Here is a 24719-nt window from a genome sequence, read left to right on the forward strand (position 1 = left end):
GCCACATGAAAGTTTTTTAGGAACTATCTTAGAATTCCCTAAACTGGAAATTTAAGACGGCTTCGCTTTATATGGTGGCGGGAAGCATAAAGTGATTGATTTCATACTTAAATGCCTACCTAGTATCATTTGTTGGGAACTGTGGAAAAGAAGATGTGCAGCTAGATTTGGAGAGGGAATGATTCAAGCCACTATGATCAATATGACTACTATCAATTTCATTTCCCTCCCAAACCTGTGTCTTATCTTGGATAATATAAAACCAGCTCTCACTATCTTCTATTAAATGGCTTAAACCTCCAGATCGCTGAAACCCGGGGCTAGCAGAAGATGGTGAAATTCTAAGGGATCCCAGAGGAAATCTTGTGATGGCTTTTTCTCTAGCTTCTTTAGTTTTTTCTCAAGCAATATGGCTGAAGCTAAAGCCATACTCATGGGCCTGTGCCTGTGCCTGGACAAAGGTTACAGGGAGGTTATTATTGAATCCGACTCGATCAATAACCAATCCATCATTCCTTGACAAATATCTTTTGTGCTGGAGAATTTTTGAGCTTTTGCAGGAAGACAACTTTTACTTTTCTAGACCAATTATACAGCTAATATTCTTGCTAACTGGTGTTTACAAAAGAAAACATCTAATTCTTCACGGAGGTTGACATATTACATATTAATCTTTCTGTATTAGGCCTGCTCTATGCCATATGGTCATTACTAGCCTTCTTTTGTAAAGGATGCGGAAAGTTACATGTCCAAAATTTTGCCTACCGACTATAATACACAGGTCAAGGTCAAGCCTTTACCTCCCACCACAATGGTGGCATTAACATAAAATATAAAAAATGTGAGGCAGCTGAAAGGCATGATAATGCATAAGAAAAACCAATTAACATTTCTTACTTTTGGAGATTAATGAAACTTACCGAGGCTTTTCCTAGAGTAACATCCATATCTACGTTTATGATTATTGCCAACAGTTGTACATATTATTCAAGCAATGAAATTGTGGTCTGGTACAAAGATTAAGTTTCATTGCCAACTTCAAAACTTCACTGCTCTTCCAAGCGAATTCTTATTTCTACAGCTATTGAACAAAACGTTCAGGCCAAGAGCAATTCATAGAGCAAAATTTCTGATAGAAATATGCATACATCATTGCAAGGAAAATTTTGCAACTTTTAACGTTGATGAATTGCCCTCAACCATGAGGTTCGGGGGGGCCAATGGAAGGTTGGTTAGGGATTAGGGTACAGAGATCACAGAATGAAAAAGAAACCCAACTTCTACTACAACTTCAAAAGTGGAGAACCTAAGTGTAACAAAAAACACTGCAATACGTGAATGTTTCATATATGTACAGCCAAAAATTGCCCGATCCCTGAAGGAATGAGCGGCTACTGGTCATTTATCCGAACCTGTGAAGCAAAAGAACAAATCAGTTAAATATTTGGTAACCTTGTCAACTAGCAAACACATTATCTATTCCAGCTCAGTCCTAAAGTTTGGCCTGATTTCATATTCGTAAGCCTGTTGCTAGGCGTGAGAGATAAGCATCTCATAGCATTGGATTTGTAGTCAACTTTCATGCATGCAAATAATGGTAAATTAGATTTAGTGCATCTCCAACATACTATAACTGAACGCAACACAAAATTTTAGCCATCTTTCAGGGAACAGAGTTAAAGATAGAAAACACAATTTTTTTTAATTTTTTCTAACCGAAAAAGCCCCGAGAGTCAGCTGCACACAGTTTGAAACTCGGTGGAAAATGGGTTGCCCCTCTACCCTTCTCCACTTAAATAAATACCGGGTTCTTGTCTGCAGTAGAGTTTGAACTCGTGACGTGCGCCTAACCGCACATCATATGTTCCGCTCTCAACACTAGACCTAAACCCTGGGGGCTAGAAAACATAGGACTCCAATGTGTGGAAAAAAGAACTGGAGGATCCAAAAGACTTGAAAGGCCAACCAAAACAAAGGATCGATGTGCGGATACATAGGAAGAACCTAAAAGATGACTGCTCGGAATTAAAACTTACCACAAGGCACACTTTTTTAAGTACTGAAAAGAATACTAGGCCACATCACATTAGCTAGGTGGTTCTTACCCTCACTTCAATATAGCATTTCTATCACATGATAGAGCATGTCATGATTTCACTCGATCTTTCACGGAAAAAGGAAAACCTCAGTTTTGACATTTTCCAGATAATACAGTAACATCACTGTACATGCAGAAGGTTAGATCCTAACCCACAAATGTGTCAATCAAGCAAAAATGCATAGCTCCAGAGGAAACTATTGGAAGAACACCTTCACCAGAAGAAGTCAGCTCCAAAAAGACACGTGTACTTCCCAACATAAAAAGCAGCCCATAAGAAAGAATAAGATAAGAAATATGATATAATCAACCACGAATATATTAAGTATTAGATCTAAAATATAAACCTATGTAAAACATTTGTATGGTTTAGACGCTTTACCTACTGTAATTCTCCACAATATCCATGCACCATAGAAGCAAAAATAGCATTACACTTTCAATTTGGCGCCAACTGTGTGTAAATTTACTTTTATGACAGCCTTACTAAAATATTGCCTTCTCTATTAACGAACCAGGTGTGAGCAAAGCCTTAACAATGCTCAAATCTGAGAAGATAAGAAACCAGAGTGTTGTGCTTATTGATGCAAAAGTAGTCTTTAACACAAGCTCTCTATTGACGCTCTCTTTCCTACAAGTAACCAATCCTACATATTGATGCCAATATCATCCCATTGTTTCTGCATTATCCACTTCTAAAACAGAAAGCTTTTTATCGTTTTGGTAGACAAAATTTATTCAGCAAATATCAACTACATTAATCTGGGTATGTTTGTTTATGGACAAACACCGCCTTTTTTTCTCTTCATATATAGATGACATTCAAATAAGATAATGTTTGATTTGGTGCCATCATAATGTGACCATCTTCAAATTCATATATCAGAATCTCCATTGCATCAAACATTTTGTATACCTACCTATATATAATTAACAAAATCCCTCGATAAAAGAACGAGATTAGTACAAAATAAGACATGCGGTTAAAGGATACTAACCACAAGTACACTATGTACAAAGCTGTAGCTTCTTATTTTCTCTCAGAGTCCTGACGCGATTTTTGTTAGGTCCTCCTTTTGTTGCTAAAACAAACAATTAAAGTGAGCTCTCAGAATGCAGGTAATGTAAGATACAAGAAGAACATTACTGATCCAAACTAGTTCCAAACCTTATATAACCGATTCCACCAGCTGTCAGATCTTGCTTGCAGTAAGCGCCATTCATTGGCCATTTCATACTCAATAGTGTTGGGCTGAGAACAATGAGAAGTAGACACTGCTTCTCTCTGAATAATAAACACGATAAAAAAGGATTGATTAAGCTAGACAAACGTGTTCAGATGGTATGTCTTTTTTTTTTTTGATACACAGTAGACAGGAGAGATACTGACCATTTCCCGCTGCAGTTGTAGTCTTAGTTTGTCAACACATAAATGCCCAGCTAATGATGAAGCGTTTCCTTCCGTTTTAGGAAGAGATACAAAGCTTGCAACGAGCGGCCTGCGCATTAAAAAACTTTTAGGCATGGGAAACCATCCTAGCCAAACATGTTTGAATATTATGCTGTTCCGTTTCAGGTTCACTCGAAAAAAATAATTTATATCACCTTACTCCTTCCCCATAACTTTCACTAAATGAAAACTTTTTTCTCATTCAAATTTTTTTTAAGTAACATAAATTAACACTTCATTAAACTATTTTAGACTTTATGTTGCCATTAACCTAAAATAAAATATAACTATTTTCACAATTCACATTATTATTGTAAAATTTCTTTTATCAAACTCAAATATAATAATCTAGTCAGATATCTCACTCTTACCCTGTGTGCTATTCAAAGTAGGTCATATCTTATTTCCTGGGGCAGAGGGATTAGTCAGCAGACACTCTAATATCTAACTAAAACATGTATTATTAACACCAAATTTGTACATTGAAATCCTATGTTTCTCCGTTTAAAAAGGTAAGAAAAGAACAAAAAGACACCAATGTATCTACAAATCATGATGAAACACTCCCAAACCTTCCCTAAAAAATATTTTATGATAAAGTTTCCATAAGGTCATTCCCATATGATCGTATATGACAAAAAACCAATATCAAAGTAAACAATATCTTTACAGCTGCTTCACTGGGTACCAGATGTTTTATATGACGACGAGCAAGTGGAAAGAAGGGGGGAGGAGACCAGAAAAAAAGAAGACATTAATAAATAAAAAGCAGGGATCCTGCAATTGCATATCCACTTATCCAGCAACCAGGTCTCTTTGTAGAAAATTAAAGGTTGCAAAGAAACCAAGTTGATCCCGTCGTATAGTCACAAGTAATATTAAGGCTTTCCCCAAACCAAGAATAAGTCCAACTCCCAGTGTTCGATAAAACCACCAGGAAATCAAAAGACTAAAATTAATTTGCTGAATGACCTTGTGATTAAAAAACAGTTACAGTTGTGGCACCAATGAGGGAGTGCAAGCCAACGAGGGCAGATCAAGCAGGGCAGGCAAGCGAAGGAAAGCTTCTAAAAAATGGGTGCACATGTCATCTTAGGCAAATCCCACATCGGAATGGGAAAGAAAAGTGAAAAGCTTAGCACAACACAAGTTCACATGTTACGCGCGCTTTTGGGCTCGATGATGGCGTAAACCAAAAGACAAATATGTTAGCTCTATTAGGCCAAAGGGATAATACATGCCATGGACTTGGGTCGTGACAAATATGGTATCAGAGACTCTCTATCAGTATGGCAGTGCCTAGGGGTGTTATAAAAACCAGAAAAACCAAACCAAACCGACCAAAAAAACAAATACTTTTTTCGTTTGGTTTGGTTTTGAATTTTAAAAAACGATAAAATTTAGTTTGGTTTTGGTTTTAATAAAAAAATAACCGAAAAAACCGAACCACATTTATTATTATACAAACATTTTAAAATTTTATGGTACATATTGATTATTTGCACTTTTAGTCTAATTCTTTGCTATTATAAGAATCTAGTCCTTGCGTGAAGGAGGGATGCTTTGTGCACTGTGCTGTCCTTTTTTTGCCTTTACATTCTAGTTTGATTGGTTAGATTTCTTTTGTTAAGTATAAGAAACTATTTCATGCTAAAAATAATCTATTTTTAATTGAGTCCTTAAATTATTCATCACTATTTAATTCAATTATCATTAATATATCTTGGTAAATGATAGATTTCTTAAAGAGCAATTGGTTTGATAGCGTTACGTTGAAAATGTAGTCGCCGGAATATGTATTTGGTAGTGTACGTCTCATATTTAAGAAAAAGCCGATAAATAACCAAAAAATCAACAAAAACCGGCATAAACCGAATCGATAAAAAAAACCGGCTTAATTGGTTTGTTTTGGTTCCAATATTTGAAAAATCGACTTTCTTGGTTTGGTTTCTTTTTAGGGAAAAACTGATCCAAATCAAACCATGAACACCCCCCACCCCTAGTGGTGCCCCTCAGTAAGGACGTTGAGTCCTAAGAACGGGCCTATGATGCAGGGTAGGGAGACAAGGCCGGGTCAAACAAGACTGGTAAGTTTCCGAAGAACGGGTGCACATGTCACTTTAGGCGAATCCCACATTGGAATGGGAGAGAAAAATGAAGAGTTTTATAAGGCACAACACAAGTTCACATGGTACGCGCGTTGTTGGACTCGATAATAACGTAGCCCAAGGGACAAATCATGGGCCAAACGGACAATATGTGCCATGGGCTTAGATCGTGACAACAACCCTATCTATTTGGTGTCCTGTACAGAATTCAGTTAACACAAAAAAAAAAAAAAAAAAAGGGAAGAATGAATTCCTTGCTCATGTTCACAAAAAACCAGGTCTGGAACTCAATATTCATGTAAAACCAACACAGTCTACTTTGTTAATTTTTCATTAATGTGGTGCTTATGCTTTCCTGAGCCGGGGGTCTATTGGAAACAACCTCTCTATCCTCACAAGGTAGGGGTAAGGTCTGCGTACACACTACCCTCCCCAGACCTCACGGTGTGGGATAATACTGGATATGTTGTTGTAGTCTACTATGTTAATTTATAAGTACCAAAACAGTCTACTACATGGAAGCATTAATGGAAACAACTTTGCCAATTTTTATTTTTTGAAGAGCTTGTGTAATTCTAACCAATCTAACTAACCCAATGAACTACTCTGAGTCCTCATCCTAAAATTCATCTAGACACTCGAGCATTCAATAATTGTTGTGCCAAAAAGAATATAAATCGATATATACCTCTGATTTGACACCATTAAGCATCCATCGGCCAACTTTTTAGTAACCCTTTCTGCTACTCCTCTTGTTTTGAATGCAACTAAAGCTCTACCTGCCACATAAAAAAAATGAGGTTAAAAGCAGGCACCCGGGATTTAGCCACGAGCAAAAAGTGGCATTTCTTTGATTAAATACTATCCACTCTACCGTTTTAAGACAAAAGAAGAAGAAAAAATAAGGAAATGGGACAGGGATCGTTAAAATAGCATAAACTTCATATATCATTTTGACATACCCCAAAAAAATAATATTCCAATTAGATAACCAGTAGAAGCTTATAGATAGAAAGATTGACCAGTTGAAAACATACCAGAGTAAGGGCTAGAGAAAGCAGTGCGCTGGACCATTTTGGTTGTGCAGTTTTCTCTACATGCATGCCAGATAATATCCTGCAATGTTATAAACACAATCATCAGTATGTAGGAGACAGCCAGGCAAAAGCTATGAATACAAGCCAGCCCCCCTCCCAACCAATTGTTGGTGCTAATAGAAAAGGATATCATCGGACTGATAGGAAACTAAGAGCAGGGCATAAAGTGCATGTTATGAACATAGTACACGGTACAATCTAGCCATTTTCTTTCACCAGATAAACTTAATTTCCCCTGAAAATTTCATGGCCGTGTACACGAACTCCGAGCTTTGGTAGCATCCCCGGTCCACTAGTTGGAAAAATACCGAGGGTAACAAACAGTATTGTTAAGGGCTCACTTAATGTGCACTCAAGCACTGAAGCTAGTCGAATCCCTAGTTAGTGATTTGCGTCACTTTTAAGAGGCGCTTTAATACAGGCAGAGGCGGACCCAGGATTTAAAAATGGAGGGGGCACTACTATCTTTAATTTAGACGGAAGTGAGGACTTCACCCGTAGTTGTTGGGTGTCGGCGGATGCCAGCAAACTTCTGGTGATGACTGACATGTGACGTGAGTGAGTTGAGGTGAAGTTGGGTTTGAAATTTGGTAAAAGGGATTCTGAGTTTTGCTCTTAGTAGCATGAAAAGAAAAGTGTGATTTGGAGCTTTTTAAGGGAGGGTTTATTCAAAACTCAAAAGAAAAAGGGGGTTGGGGTGTGTTTGGGGGTGGGTAGGTGGCTAAGGTGGAACCTAAAATGAAAAGGCAAAAACAAATAAATTAAAAACCTGGGCTGCAAAAGAAAATAACCTTAAGGAAGGAGAGGCAGTGTGGATTTGAACCCGGACATTCCATAAGAAAGCAAAGGAAATTGCAGACTTGACCAGTGCTCCAAGCAGACTCTAGTGTTTTAGGGTGCCTAATTTAATATAAAGCAGTTTCTCCGGGTATATATACATATAATACATGTATATGTAGAAATTTTCCCAAGGTTTAGGGGCTCCAGTGACCCACCCCCCCCCCTTACCAGACACGTGGGTCAGCCTCTGAATACAGGCACCACCGCATAAAGGTAGAGCCTCATCGCGTACAAGCTCTATCTTAAAGAGAGCATAACTAGAGATAAATAGGAAGTGAAAATTTAAATTATTAAAAAACATTACGAGTGAATTCCAATGAATAGTATCAAGAAACTATACACGTAGTATAAGAACTTTCGTCACTGAAAACATGAATTGCATCATTACATCTAAATAAACATAATTAAATAATTATGGACGAGAATAACCAAGGAATTCTATTTCATATATTACACTATAGATTAATATTCCTAGTTCCTTTGTATAAAAAATTATTGTTTATTTTTTACAGATATTTTTTCATGCATTACATATACGACATAAGCTCATTTCTTCATTAAAACGCGTGCTTTAATAATGCATTTTACGCTTAAAGTCCTAACGGACTTCGCTGCTTTTCTATGCTTTACACCTTAGACAATTCTGGTCGAAAGCACAATGTAGTAAACACAAGAAGAAAACATCAAATACATCAATCACCCAGGACAGATCACCTGCATTTGCAAAAGCCATCAAGTAGAATGCATGCTAAAAACGAAAAAAGTGAGAGTGTTACTTCTCAATCATTTGTCGTTTCACTAACTAATTATAGATATACTATGAAGTGTAGTGTGAAATATGTTATAAATCGAATAGGTGATTTTAGGAACCGTTAGAACTACCCTAAAAAGATAGATGTTCCGAAGGAAGAGACTGGCAAGAGAGCACGGGAAATAGCACCATTGGTGCTGATGTAAAATTTTTATGTCCAGAATAGCATAGCCTTTAGGAACCGTTAGAACTACTCTAAAAAGATAGATGTTCCGAAGGAAGAGACTGGCAAGAGAGCACGGGAAATAGCACCATTGGCGCTGATGTAAAATTTTTATGTCCAGAATAGCATAGCCGTTCTTCTCACACTACTGATAGCTCCTCATACATATCTTTTAAGGCAATTATAAATTTTATCTAAATTTCATTCTTCTCCAGCATAAAGAACATATATAGCACTCTATCATACTCTATATAAACACATTTGCATAGATGTTTCTTCCTCTCCCAACAAATTTGCATCAAACTTCTCAGCAAGAATATATCCTCCACTGTAAATCTACTAGGCAAAAATCCAAATTTGTTCTCCACCACTGTTGCAGTGTCCTTAATTGAAATTCTACACTCTATCACGGAATCACTAAAACTCAAAATTTAATCACGTCTGATAAGTTCAAAGTCGCGAAAGTTCATACAACTTTGAACTTCTCTTTTGTGCTTATATACTGAAATCAACGTACTTCTCCTCCGGCGCTTGGGCATCCTCACCACCTTTAAGTTAACATTAAATAGCTTGGTAAGCCATACTACCCCAACCTCTCCAAGACAGTTTTTAACCTACATATGAACATTTGGCTGGCATGCTTTCCTAATCCTTATATTCTTCTTAGCATCCTTTAATTTTGCCGGCTAATTTTGTGTGTATAGCTAAAGTTTCTACGCAAAAGATGTATCAAACTCTATCAAGTTATACACATAATTCAAGTTAAAGAGTTAATCAAATTAGCCTCTTCACCTATCCTTGAACTGATTATCTCATGTCCATACTTATTGAGAATCGTCCTTAATACACTTCACCTGGTTTAAACTAGCATACTTGAAGAGGACGATTGTGTTGTAAGCGCCAACAGAATTTGCACTCATTATGAGAGAATGGGACATTGGAACGCCTCAAACAACGTTGAGGAATGGTACCACTCTCTGACACGTCGCGGGAGACTCCATCCAATGGAGATTGTCCCGCATGTACGAGAGACCATTCGTAAAAGCACAACAAAATATATTTCTTTGAGTTAGGGGGATTAAGAGGAATCCAACCATGCACTCCTCTACGGGTTCTAAGCCAATTTGGCTTAACCCAGGAGTGCATCTTCATTCAACATGGTTTTGTCCGAGAACTGCCGAGTCGTGAAGGAGAATTGGTATGTTTAGAAGATGCTTGGGAAGCGCTTTGAGAAAGGTAATGACGGCAAACCCGATGCACAAGGCATCTGCGTTCACGCAAGTACGGGGGAAGGGCTACACCCCAAAGGGTATAATGTAGACAGCATACCCTAATGCAATCATTAGTGGCTGCTTCCACGGCTCAAATCTGTGACCTATAGGTCGCATGGAGAGAACTTTATCATTGCTCCAAGGTTCCCCTTCTTTGAGAAAGGTATGACGTGTTGTCATTTACCAACATCACACTTGAGATGCGAGAGCAAGTGGTTCCCGCTCGTGATGCCCCTAGGTGGAAATTTCCGAAGGATATGTGGATTTGGTGTGTTTAAGGAAGTGATGGAGGGTAGGTTAAGGAGAACCACTTGCTCTCACCAATCCCTGATCACTTCTGATGAAACTATTTCTCCAACTTCACTAGCAAACTAAAAAGGTGTCGGATGAAAGAATGAGCACTTGATACATAACTAAGTACCATAATCCCTTCCAATATCATGTTTTCACAAAAATGGCTTCTCATTGGTGAAACATTGAATTTAGGATATCCAACTAAGGTGATGCAAGTATTAAATTTCCTCCTAGAAAACTAGCAAATTCTAATTACCCAAGAAAGCCTTAGAGAACTTGTATTATAGTCAAATTTTTCCTAACAATAAACCTTCACTCCCTAAGGCACCTTTTCACAGAGCCAACAATAGACCTTCTTCAATTATACCATCTTAGTGACTCATAATTTATTTAGACAAGCAGTCCGAATTCGCTCCCTTCCTACCCCTTTATTACACTACTGAACATTTCTCAAATCAAAATGCTTAAAGATAGAAAATAGAAACCTTCATATGCACCCCGGGGGGGAGGGAGGGAGGGGGGGAGGTCATCATCTACAAAGTTTTGAACCGTGCACCACTAGCCCTCATTTCTCGGCTATTAAGAGAAAAGAAACCTTAACATATTCGAGCAACTTCGTAGATATGTGTCTTCTTATCTCCAGAACGCGCTCCACTAACCCTCGGGGATTTTAGTAGACAATATATGTTGCTTTGCATTTCTAGTAAAGTGGGATGCATGGAATTATGAACTCATTGACTTTAACTTCAACTTGCGTATCCTAGTATCATTAAAAGGGTTTATGAAAAGTCACATTTTAGGCATGCATGCGATGAGATGGGCAACAGGAAATTGATGGGAATAGACTTAATCATGGAGAATACATACTCATTTTATCACATATATAAAGCGAGCATCAAACAGTGAGCTCATAAACTCATTTAGTTCGTTCATTGGAAGACAACATCCTCTAGGGCAAGAATAAGCAAAGATTGATAAGAGGAAGTTATAAAAAGGAGAAAATTCTCTTTGCACAACATACCTGGAGAAAGCGTTGCTTGTGCCAGCATCACAAAAAGACTCTGCAACTTAAGTGTTTGCTAGCTAAGACACTATAATTATCATAGTGTTAATTTGAAGAGACCCTATGTTGCTCAGACTCGGGTGCGACTATCCGATCTAGATGCGGATCTAGAGGTCGAATCCTTCATAATCTAAATTTTAGGATTCAGGGTACGAATCCAGGTATGGATACGGGTGGGGGAATTTTGGCTGAAAAAAAATCAAGATTCTAAAAATAGATCTATAAAAATATCCAAAGTTATGAGAGCTATTCTGCGAAAACTTATAGGTAATCGAGTGCAGCCAATAGTTCAATCTTTCATTTTCAGAATTTATCAATTTGTAGGCATTTAGCTGAGGGTCTATCGGAAACAGCCTCTCTGCCTGTCCAGGGTTAGGGTAAGGCTGCGTACATCTCACCCTCCCCATACCCCACTTGTGGGAATACACTGGGTCGTTGTTGTTGTTGTATCAATTTGTAGGCACTAGACACTAATAGACAAAGCTAAAATTCAATCTTTTATTTTTCATTTATAGTCGAATTTGTCCATGGAATGTGGTCAAAGTATCCGATCTCGATTGACCACACCTGGTATGTATCCCACACCCTTACCACTACTAGTATTGTGTCGACACCATTGCGACAGCTAAAATGAAGAGTCCGCGCAACATAGGAAGAGACTATGTAAAATAATTTTTATGATAAGGTAGTTAAACAAAAAGAGAGGAATGAGTAACATGAAGGACGCATAAATCACAACCTTACATCAAGTTAAAGGCCACAAAGCAAAAGAAAACTCTTAGAAGCATGATGCTCACCCAAAGGGAACAATCACAAAATTGGTATCAAGTCAAACTAGATAATATCACAAAGTTAATAGGCAAGGGATAGGGTATTACCTCCACCTCTCCTGATGTATATTCAGGATTCAAATTTTCTAGTAAGATAAGCGTCCCTTGCTCATTTGCTGTTTGCATCACTTCCTCCCACGGCTAAATATAAAAAACAATGAAAATGATAGATATTTTATCAATTGAGCTTATACGACAAAAATGATACGTATCTTTCACCGACAAAAATATCACATCTAATAGATTGTTTTGCTACATAGAAAAGCATGGGCCCTTTCTTATGGCAATGATTGTAATGTAAGATACACCACACAAACTAACAGTTCCAATGTGTGAATCATAGCTCCACTAAAATAAGTGGTCAGAGCTCCACATATGTTAGGAAACTTCTAATCTTAAATTTGTGGACAACTTGACATGGGCATACAAGTAAAAAACTAGCAAGCTATGTGCTTGAGTACTTTATTTTCTTTGAATAGATTTCTTTTCTATTAGCATGGTTATATTCAAGAAATAGTCAATAAATACGTTACGGTAGATTTCTTCATGTCTGTCTACGTCTTAGTAGGCAGATTTACCGGTGCTTGTACTGGTAGGAGATAATAGGTATTCAATGAAACAATCAAGGTGTGTGCAAGTTGATTACGACACCACTATTAAAAATAAAAAGTTATGTTACATTATGCATTACTCTCTCCATCCCAATTTATGTAGCGGTGTTTGACCCGACACAGAGTTCAAGAAAGAAAAGAAGACTTTTGAAACTTCTGGTCTAAAACAAAACATAGATATTTGTGTGGCTGTAAATCAATTTATTAAGGGTAAACTAGAAATTCTAAAGATATATTATTTCTAAATAAGGAAATGCTAAGTTGCTAGGACTCTTCACTTTGGTGCGGCACCCGTGTCGACACGATGTGAGTGTGGTGTATGGGATTCACATCAGATCTAGTCAACTGATTTTGGGTACTTTGACCAAACTCGACGTAGAAATTCAGAACAAATATAATGATTTTTTAAATCAAAACAAAAGCTAGGGTGAAATTGAAAATAAAGGAATACTTTGATGGTTTCCTTTTCCTTTTATCACCTTCTCGGATTCTCCTCTTGATCAATATTTTCTCTTTCTCCGGATATCTTGTAAGTTTTTCACATAATATCTCATAATTTAGACATATTTTTATAACACTATTTTTTATATTTGAATTACTTTTAGCTAAAATATCTAAATCCTCACACATGTATTTGTAACTAGATTCGCACCTATATCGACACCCATACCCGAGCAACTTAGAGGATAGGTAATATTTTTTTGGACTGACTAAACAAGATATAGTGCCACATAAATTGAGACAAAGGAAGCATATTTTATGCAAAAAGCATCAAGATCGTAGCATTATTTTTCGTTCCAATCTACATTTCACTAGTAATAGAAAAGAAAAGGAATTTATGTGCAAGCGACATTTTTGTTGATGAGCTAAGTAAGAGCAAATTATAGTATAGAGTTTCCACATTATGGATAACAGAAAGAATGATTGCATTCGCACGCAACTTTATAAACTTCAAAGACTAAACAAGCTCTCTTCTTTGTGTTATTTGCCATGCGGCACATGTCAACTTTTTTCTTTGTGCTTATCAATTAACTTGAAAACTATCACCGTTCTGAAAAACTGAGCAAGTTTTAACACAAATCCCACTATTCCCCCCCCCCCAACCAAACATACATCACACATGCAACTATTAAGCAAATAGACCATCCACCTGCTACCACGGTCCATTCTATGAAGATCAGGCATATCATGAGAACCGGTAAGTTCATAGTGAGTAGAAATCCAATGGACATAGCTTGTCTTTTATGTCAGGTTCAAAGCTTAACCATTTTGTATTGCAACATGAGACAAATAGCTTTTAGTCCTGACGCATACTCTTGAGGATTGTAACATAGAAAAGTTTTGGCATGCTCCGGGATATAGATCAAACCCTGGAAAGGAGTTTTAGACTCCAAGGACTTTCGACACCACCACTAAAGTCAAGAGAAGAAATGGAGAAATTCAAGGGATCCCTCATATATCCCTTAGTTATCTCACATGGGTAAATTTATGTTTCACAACTAAGAAGAACCAGCATAATTGCCGAAATTTTCAATTCATTCCATGAAGACAAAGCTTTGAAGTCTTATTCATAGAGTTCACAATAGCTATTGTTCCTAAAGGGATTTGTAACTAATTAGTATACGCAGTAACCGAGAATGGTATTCCTAAATAGCTAAAAACACTAAAGCAAGTCGTTTATGAGGTCATGTTGTCCTAGCCTAAGCATAATATTTCACCCTTATTTGTATTTCTTTGGTAATACATGAACAGGCCAAACAATGACCTAGACTTCTTGGCTCAAGCAATTCGTTCAAGGTCACACTTCTCCCATGATGATGCTCTCCCAACCTTGTCGACCAACACATGAGCCATCAAACTTGATCTTTAATCAACTTGACCATGCCACAATAGGGAAAGCAAGAACTTGACTAAAGGAATCAATTTAAGAACAACAAAAGAAACAATTCTGAGCTCAAATTACCGACAACGTGCCTTTTCAAAACATTTCACCTATATTTATGACTTTAGACAAGCTACATATATCTCCTAAAAATAATCAGCATATCAGATAGAGTTAGTTAATTGGCATAGACATAATCAGCATTGTAAATAGGACCAAGGATAGGATCACTTACAGGTGCCTTAAACCACTTGCTTGACTCCTGTAATTAAAAATAAAGTAGGATATATAAGTTTGATATATGAATAAAAAGATTATAAATAAAACAGCTTAGCAGCCATGATTGAGAGAAGCAGCATAAAGTTCCACCAAACTATATCCATAAGCTAATATCATCTCACAACAGATCACATGCATCAGAATTAAGAATAAGATCTCATAAAAATCATTATACCATAAAGTCTAAAGCAGACAAAGGATGATGACATTAGAATCAAATCATACACCAGCCAGCAGCAAGTAAATCCAAGACATTTCTTTCACCGACCAAAACCAGATAAAGGAAAAAGGCAAAAAAAATATGAATAAACGTCCAATTTTTTCCCATCCTGTAGGAAGACATAATTTGACACTAACTAGTTTCTACGAAATCATCAGTCAAACTTTTTTCTTTCACTGAAAGAAGGATAAGATGTAAGAATAATATTGCTTTCAGTTTCTTTTTAAAAAAGACAGACTTTTACCGAAAAAAAAAGTATACGAGTCATCTTCTAATTTACAAGCATATCAACCTAGCATCTTAATTCTCCATAATTACTTGAATTTAGCATCTTTTTTATATATTCGGCAGCAACGAGAATCCCGGAGATGTTGACAGTGCATTCTTGTCTGCAGGAAACGATTTGGAATTTGACTCCCTGAAGTGACGACAACAACTAATTCTGGTGGAATTCTTTTCCCTTCAACAGTTTTTTCGTGTCAGACAAGAGACTCAGCTAAAACTAGTACATCATAAATAATCTGATCTACATTATGCTAAGTTTTTTTCTTTAAGATTCAACACTATGCTACAAGCAAGGGTGAATTAAACACCAGTAGAACTCACCGTGTTCTCAGATATAGAGATCATATTTCAAGGTGAGACTTTTGAGATATCTGATTTTTATTGAATTGTTTATGTGAATGGTCTAACTGGCAAGCAGTTTCTAGAAACATACAGAGAAACCCTGCATGATTATCCAAAAGTTTTATGACATAGGCTTAAATATATGGGAAGCACTCAAGGAAGCAAGTAAGGGAAATCTCAAGGTATAAGGGAATAATAAAAAATAGGAGAAGAATACAGAAGAAAAAGTTAGAAGTGAGGCTAAGAATGAATATTGACTGGAGAGAGAAAGAGAAGACAACATGGGTTCAATTTTATCTTTTATGGAAACATATACCAAGATAGATCATGCTAGTGGTATAGCAGTTTTCTTGTTGCCATACTAGTCCTCTCGAATTTGGCATCAAATGTGTTACTGCTTTGTGACTCTGAACTTGGACTTCCTACCCTAAACCTCTTTTTCTTGTCATTCTCTTTTTGCTCATATTTCACCAACTATCTGCTTACTTAAATAAAACTGTTAACAGATCAGTGCCTTAATTTGACAATACGGTGCTCCAAAAGACGGTTAACTGGGAACAAATTACTGAACTAAGAAAAGAGATTCAGTGTCTATGCCTTCACAATAGTTTGGAACAGAATGGTGTACATGTCAAAGTTGCTTCAACCTAGAATTATATCCAGGAATAGCCGACTTAAATCTGAAGGCTTCCACTTTATGGAATCTGTTTTCCAACCTCTGTTAGAGTCGATGAACAGTGGAATGATGCCAATAGCTGATACTCCAATAGCTGCTCCGTGGCCTCACATGCTGCCCTCGCCCAAGCTGATTTTGGTTGGGCCTAGTAGCCTCAACTTTAAATAGGCTCAAAATATCTTAGCCCAACCATACCAAAACGGGTAAGGCTGGGCCAACCATAGAAACAGCTAGGAGTGGCCCTTCATTTTTTGAATTAGCTCGAGAATAGACCAAACCATTAAGGAGACAGGTGGACCACCTGGCACGACCAGGTCCAGTTATGGCGAAATTATTTTTTCCTGACCGTTATCCAACAGCTACAACCATTTTTTATAATGATTGTTTTTAGCCATAAGCTAACAGCCCAAAACAAAGAACAGCTCGGTGTACGAAACATTCCATGTTCACCCATAGTTCAAGGAAGGGATGCACCCCTTTGGGGTGTGATGTAGGCAGCCTACCCTGTCTCAAGCTTTTGTGGCTAATTCCACGACTCGAGCCCGTGACCTATAAGTCACATAGAGATAACTATATTGTTGCTCCAAGGCTACCCTTCAAGGGTAAACTGGAATACTGGATAGCAAGATTAGATAGTTCCAAAAAAAGAAAGGAAAGTAATTACATACAATAGAATAGAGGGAGCATTCAAAAGTTTGAAAAGATTTAACTATAGATATGCGATCTTTATCCATGTCTTCGCCTTTTCCCGGCTCCACTCTAACTCTAGGAAGCTTAAAATAGAGTTTCATGATTTCATCGCTAGTTGGACTCTAGTTCATGCCCCACATCATTAACTGGTTGATGTGTTAGACAAGAAAATACATGGGCCCTAGACCAATGCTATATCATCCTAATATCTTTATCTTTGATTTCAAGTCCTTAGCAACTTTCTTATAATCGGTTCTTCTATTTTTTTAATATGGAAAATCCCTCATATTATTTCAACTCTAGACAATCCACAACTAACACATCATCTTTTATCTATAGTAATAATATCCAATTAGCATAGCACATCACCAGACCTAATTCTCTAATTGTTTTTTTCAGATGTCACACCAAAATGGTGTCAAACCTATTTACAAACTGAGTGGCCTAAAACCACCATTTTCTAAAAAGTTGTTCCAACCATCTACATAAATTGGTATTTTTCTATTTATAGCAAACCAATATATGCAAAACAAAAAAAACACATAGCAGGGACAATACATAATTACCTCCTTTTAACTTGTCCCATTTTTCCAACTACACACCTTAGGTTTGTTGGGGTCCTATAACCCCCCGAATTTGTTCAAAGTGAAATTATTACCACCCCACGTGACTAAGATCATATTTTAGTTGGGCAATGATACTCACGCACTACATATGTATTGCCACGTCACTTTTTTCTAAAATGTGATTTTTTACTTTCTTTTTCACTTTTTCTCCCACCATCTTCTACTCATCATATTTTTACCAGAATTGAACCAACCACCCATTGAATCATCACAAAAAAACTACCAAATCCAAACCACTACCAAGCCACCAACGTCCAACTGAGAAATCAATAAATAAAACAGAGCTTGTTCCTAAATAGTGAAGAAAAAACCGCGAGAACACTAGTCTTATTTCCCCTTTGCTTTCTTATGTATATAATGAAAAATTTAAAATCCTATTAGCAATAATATTGTCCTCGTTTACGAAAAAAAGTTCCAAAGCGAAAAAAATGCTCAAAAGTGATGTAATGAATATTTTGACAAGAATACTAGACTTGGTAAAGAAAAATATATAGATTTGTCATTGAAGTAAATTTCTAGAGAAAGAATAAAGGATGACCTATTGTTTTCTTTGGCTCAATTAAACAATTTTATTTGGGTTTTATTTTCTATGGCTCAAACAAATAACTTAGTGAGATAAAAGAGTTGGCCTTGTGGTTAGTGAGATATAAATGATGGGTCTTTGAAAGAATGGAGAAAAAATTATAGATGGAGTGAAAGAAAAGTGGAGTAATGGAGCCTGGCCGGTCAAAAATGGAATTTTCCAGCCAATGTTACTGATTTGTTGGTCAAGCGTGCTTTTCTACTTGCTTCTCTTGCTTCTCACTCGTTTAATGGAGAGTATAATCACTTTCTATGCATGTCGGAAAAAAAGGATGAAATACTTCCACTTCAAAATAGTTTGGGGTTATAAAATTCTAGCACAGTATAAGTGTGTAATTGGTAAACTGAAACTAGTTGAGGGGGGTAATTATGTATTCCACCTAATTCTAATATTCCCTCACACACGAACGTGCTCTTGTGCTTCCCATCTAAGACATCCAAAAGGCATAAAGAAGTAATCTCTCCAAGTTGTCCAATTTTCCTGGTCTATCCTCGATGATCTACAATCATTAATTTGAGCTCATATAACTCAAATTAATTGTCGTCAAAATTTCATGTTGCGCGGCACAAAGAATTAAACCTTAGTAGCTTTTGTATCAACGCTCTCTTCCACACCTCCATATCTCAGGATGGCTTCCTATAAAATGAACTCACCATAAAAGACTTTGCCCTTTTCCCTCCAACCATACAATCATATCCTCCCTCACTACTAAAGGACAAATCATATATCATGTGAAGGGACTCTGAACCAAACTATCTCACGATTTCAATTTGGATAGAAAAACTTCTCCGGAGCATCAATCTCCTTCCTTTCAGAGTCATGCAACAACTTTCCATTACCGAACCAAACTCTTATTCTTTATCGCTATATAGCAAATTCATTGAATTACAACTTATAATTTGTAGGTCAAATTAGAGGAAATTATCTCTTAGGGTCCGTTACAATTTGAATAGAAAAAAACGACTCCTACAAAGATCTTTATGTGTTATATTTTCCGATTTCATGTTAAAAGGACCATATAACTAAAACAACATTAGTAATAGGCCATAAAACCCATCTTCCCGACCTACTATGAGACTTGGCTCTCCAAATTTAATGAAATGTTTTAGGTTGTAAAACATAGCTTTGCTTCAATTCAAGAGATTTTGCTAATTCTTCGTATGTTATAACATAATCAAAAGAGAAGATGGTCTAGGAGCCTCTCACTAGTATGGAGAAGTACATAATTCCTTATAATACCATCATTATATCATCAAAAAGAATTAGTTCTTTATCAAATCTAGCATCACCGGCTTCACAAAAAATTAGGTCGGCTATGCGCAATTTTTTATCTAATAAAAAATTAAACTTGGCAAGAAAATGACAGTGCTCGAGGCACAACTTACGGCAACGGGTCTCCGAGTGACTTCGAAGCTCTTGCCTTCCGTTCTCTCAACTTCCTTGGGGGACGTTCCCGTTGATAATTTAGGCAACTTGCCTAAATTATCAGCACGTTTACCTAACATGTTACTTTTATCTCTATCCTCTTGTACTTTACGAGCGTCAATGTTTGCTTTCTTCGAAGGTCTGCTATCCAAGGCAGCACTATCTTTTCTGATCTTCATGTTCTTGTCCAGTCCACCTGTACTATCTTTACTATCTACAGATTTCTTTCTTTCTTCAGAAGGAACAGCACTTGTTCCCAAAACCTTTTTTTCATTTCTGCAAACAGTGGACTTCTCTACACTGTTCACACCCTTGTCCTCTGATAAAATCACAGAATCATTGACTTTTATTCGATTTGAAGGCCTACCGTCCAAAACGCCAAGATCCTTCGAAGATTTTCCTGTTTCACCAGCTTCCACCAGATTGATTGGAGGCTTATTAACTTTTTTATCATCCTTTTCATTCTTAGTTTTGCAGCGTGCATTTTCTTCACTAATAGTATTTTGCTTGTGAACAACTGTAGTGGTTGTGCTGTTAACAATCTGCACAGGAGCAGGATTTCCTTTCATTGTTGATTGCTGCTTAAAGCGAGAATCATTTGCATCTCCATGTAAGGGGTCCTGTCTAACCGGTGAAGTTTGCACATTTACATCACTTTTTCCCACTATATGGCTCAATTTTCCAGCAGCTTTGGCAACTCGCGAAACATCATGTGAGTTTTGCTCACCAGAGGCAGAATTCGCTTTCTTAGTTGTTTCCTTATTAACACGTGAAACATTTGTTTCTCTCTGTAAAGCGTCCTGTCTAACCAGAGAACTTTGTGCATCCACATCAATTTTTCCATCTAAATGACTCGCTTTGAAAGTTCCAAGATCATTTAGTGCCTTTAGCCCAAAGGACTCTTTAGTAGTAGCTTGGAATTCCACAGCATTGTTATCACCGTTATGGTCAGAAGCATGTTTGAGGACGTGACTGGCCTTTTGACTCTCCTTCCTGTTAAAAACATACTTGACTGTACCAAAAATGTAAACAAGTTTGCATAAGAGATTAAATCTACCACAACAAAATATAATGGAACACAATAATAACTTTATATTATTCCATTTAAAATCGAAACTTATACTATGGTGACACCACAGAGAGAGGACTACCCAGGGAGCTGAGGCACATACCATCCAGCCCACCAACTTTGTCATCCATCTTATCCAATATTGAACATTTTCCAACATCAAAAGCACGGTAGAAAACAAAGTCAGCCGTTTTAACTTCTTCCTCTGATGGTTGTGGATTTCTGTTGTCCTCTGAAATGCAGACAACATTGCATTTGCCGGCAATAGCTTCCTGGTCAAGTTAATCGACAAGAAGTTAAGCAGCCAACTCTCTTCCAGTTATGAGGCAGCATTCACCAACGATAGGCGTATGATAACATTACAACATTAAGCACGCGACATTAAAGATAGCTATATGCAAATTCTCAGAAATGGACAGATTCATACTGGAAGTAGAGTAACGATAACGGGACAAGCAAACAGCATCAATATGATGTATAATTCGCGTACCACCAGGGGAGAGAAAAACAGATCACAGCAGCAGCTGCCGTTCATGATACCAATTTTTAGATATAAATGAGAGCTTATATTTTAACAAAGGCAAACATTTTTATTTAAAAAAATTGGGAGAAAAGGGACCAACGCATATACTAGTTGTATACGAAGTTACGTGAGCACAACCAATCCTTGAAACTTACTGGAATGTCATGTGTACTCCTAAAGTGTAAACAAAAAATTGAACTACTAACATCTATATGAAAGTTCTCCATCCCTTTAAATGCTCTTTCATTTCTAACCTTCCATATTTTCACAGAGTGCCAAAGGAGTAATCTAAAAAACTCTCTTTTCTTTTTGTCTTGAACACCACCCAAATAACATTCTCTCACTGTCCATGGCATTACCCACCCAAGTCTAAACATATTCAACACAATGCACTTATGCAACAGGGTAAATTCTTCTGGTCTACAAACGGTTTACACATGACAACAACAACTACGCTTCAGTCCTAAAATTGGGGTCGGCGATATGAATCCTTACTTCTTTCTTCAAGCTCAACTCATATCTCTAACATGCCAAAATAAAATAGTTATAGATAAAAGCCTAACTAGTAAGTATCACATATATGGATCGTTTTCTTCCATTGTACCCTATCTTTAGCTAAGTCTGCATTGATTCCAAAGATGTGCAGGTCTTTCAAGACAGCTTCTTTCCATGTGATTTTAGGTCTACCTCATCCCCATTTGAACACCTTCATTCACCATAGTTCCACACTTAGGACCGGTGCATCTGTAGGGCAACTACACCATCTCAAACGACCTTCTCTCATTTATAATCAATGAGTGCTACCTGAACCTTCTAGCGAATGTGCACACTTTTAATCTTATCTAATCTTGTATAATCGCACATTCATCTTAGCATTTGCATCTCTACAATACTCATCTTGTGGATATGTTAACGGTCTTATAGTTGTTAACTTACATTTCACTTTGGTAGGCATCCTTCTATCACATAACACTCCGGTAGCACTTCTCCATTTCAACCGTCTAGTTTTGATCCTATAGGTAACATCGTCATCTATCATTTCATTCTCTTGAATAACTAACCTAGATATCTAAATTGTTTGCCATTTTGGCACCACAATCCCATCTAGTCTCACCTCCACTTCGTTCTTCTCATGTTGACTAAACTTGCAGTGCATGTATTCAGTCTTACTCCTCCTTATCCTAAAACCCTTACTTTCCAAAGTGCTCCTCCATAGCTCAAGCTTTTAGTTGACACCCTCGCTAGTTTCGTCGAATGGCACAATGTCATCAACAAATAGCATATACCATAAGACCTCTCATCTTGTATTGTGTTGGTTAGCTCATCCATAACTAGGGTAAACAAGTAAGGGCTCAATGCCAAACCTTGGTGTAAACCCACTATTACAGGAAACCCATATGTATCTCTTATTACCATTTTCACGTTAATGACAGCTCCTTCATATATGTCCTTTATGGCATTTATATATTTAATATGAATTCCTTTCTTCTCCATCACCTACCAAAAAAACCTTCTGTGGCACTCTATCATATGCTTTCTCTAGGTCAATGAACACCATATGTAGATCTTTATTTCTTTCGCTCTAAATTTTCATCAATCTTCTTAGCAAGAATATGGCTTCTGTTGTATATCTACTGCGCATAAATCCAAATCGGTTCTATATCACTGTTCCTAAGTGTACACTTTATTACTCTTTCCAGAAATTAAAATTCCATTGTATGGCTTATGAGTTTAATGCCACGATAGTTTGCACAACTTTGAATATCCCTTTCAATTTACAAATTGGGATCAAAGTACTCTTCATCCACTCTTTGGTCATCCTACCACTTTTTGGCATAGCATTAAATAGCTTGGTGAACTATTCCACTCCAACCTCCCCAAACACTTCCAAACCACTGTAAGGATATAATCTGGACCACAAGCTTTTCTAATCTTCATATTTTTCATGGCATACTTTACCTCTGTCGGCCTAATTCTACGAGTTTCACTAAAATTTCTATCGAACGTAGGCCTCGGGAGGTCTTAAATACTATTCTTTTGGTTCGAGTTCAACAATTGATCAAAATATCCTCTCCATCAATCCTTGATCTCATTATCTCCCGCCAACACTTGATCAATGGTTTACACATGAAATTTTTTTTAAAATCAGAAAGTAGATGACTTCAGTTTATAAATTAGTGACGTTTCATATTTCTTTACCGACGTTGATAGCAATATGGAAGTTATTACTCCACTTTCTCACTCCACTAGTATTAGGAAGTTATTTCCTTGTTTACAGGTGGGTGGTTAATCCAAGTTATTTGAATTCAATAAAAGGTATGCAGAAAATTATTCCAGTCTTTTGAGTACTTTTACTTAAGAGATTACAGGTTCTTTCTTAACGAACCAGCAGCACCATAGGTCGCAAAAGAAACTTCTTCCTAAATTTCTAATTTACTCCATAGTAACGATTTTTTTGTCCTGCAAGTCCATTAACTAGATCCATAACATGGGACCATAATCAGTTGAGAAAGTAGAGAAATAACCTCCCTCACTGCTAATAACTGTTATAAAGAAATAAGAAATATAACTACTAGATAAGCTGAAGTCATTTACTTTCTGATTTTTTCAAATTTTCCATGAGTAGACCGTTGGTAGACGACAGGGGTGGCTAACATCCCCATGTTGCTATCCCGGTAAAGAATGGAACTTTTCTTGGCATTCCAGGTAGCCAAATTAATGTATGAGAGAATTCCTTATAAGTATTATGCTACATAGGACTTAAACTTGAACACCTCATCTATGATTTCCCCTCCCCACTTACATGTGCCTCGTTCCGTCAATGTAACAAATTTCTTATACATGATATCCAACAACCTAGTGAGATGTTCATGTTCTATTTTCGGTTCTTACAAATTCATCCCGAAATGTAGATCAAATAAAGATTTTTTGATGAAGCAAATTAGATTCATCAAATGACATCAAGAAGATGCAAGGAGTACAAAAGAGATAGGATAATTAGCTCAAGTACAAAAGTCTATGCTACAACTATCAGGGAGCTAATAAAATCCACAAAAATATCAGTACTATTAATAGGGGTGAGATAGTTCCAACTAAACACGCAGCTTTGAGGAAGTAGAGTGGAGTTGAAATGTCATCAAAATACCTTCGGTTCCTTTCTTTCCAAATACACCAAAAAATTACTATTGGCACCATTTTCGAAATTTTTTTGATGAATTTGTCAACTCTCCAAAAATAACAATCCTCTAAAGCTTGCTTTATTGATTGTGGCATAACCCATCTCATACCGAAATAGTGTAGAAAAAGTTCCAGATTTCTTTTGCAACTGAACAGTGGAGGAATAGGTGGTTGACACTCTATGACTTTTGTTGGGTTGTTGGCATATGTAGCATTTGTTAACTAGTGTAATGTTCCTCTTCATTAAGTTGTCTTGAGGGAGACAGGCCCCATTTAGAGACAACCATGTGAAGCAAGTCACCTTGG

General features: G+C 37.0%; 1 protein-coding gene across 3 annotated transcripts in view; it reads right to left on the reverse strand.

Moving 5' to 3' along the window:
• Positions 1–1008: 1008 nt before the first annotated feature.
• LOC104091933 (protein ANTI-SILENCING 1) overlaps positions 1009–24719 on the reverse strand; it is a 29367-nt gene continuing 5656 nt past the window's right edge. Inside the window, exons 3-12 of one of the 3 annotated variants that reach the window (XM_018769381.3) lie at positions 20796–20985; positions 19605–20656; positions 14754–14780; positions 12074–12166; positions 6694–6772; positions 6345–6435; positions 3489–3597; positions 3267–3383; positions 3097–3180; positions 1009–1412 (exon numbers count right to left, since the gene is read on the reverse strand). In XM_018769381.3, the coding sequence (XP_018624897.1) occupies positions 3139–3180; positions 3267–3383; positions 3489–3597; positions 6345–6435; positions 6694–6772; positions 12074–12166; positions 14754–14780; positions 19605–20656; positions 20796–20985 (1800 nt within the window). In that variant the 3' untranslated portion in view covers positions 1009–1412; positions 3097–3138. The remainder of the gene's footprint in view (positions 1413–3096; positions 3181–3266; positions 3384–3488; positions 3598–6344; positions 6436–6693; positions 6773–12073; positions 12167–14753; positions 14781–19604; positions 20657–20795; positions 20986–24719) is intronic. The other 2 variants (XM_018769385.3, XM_033655006.2) reach the window with 2 other exon arrangements.

The sequence above is a fragment of the Nicotiana tomentosiformis genome, chromosome 1 (genome assembly GCF_000390325.3).
Source record: "Nicotiana tomentosiformis chromosome 1, ASM39032v3, whole genome shotgun sequence".
Classification (NCBI taxonomy): domain Eukaryota; kingdom Viridiplantae; phylum Streptophyta; class Magnoliopsida; order Solanales; family Solanaceae; genus Nicotiana; species Nicotiana tomentosiformis.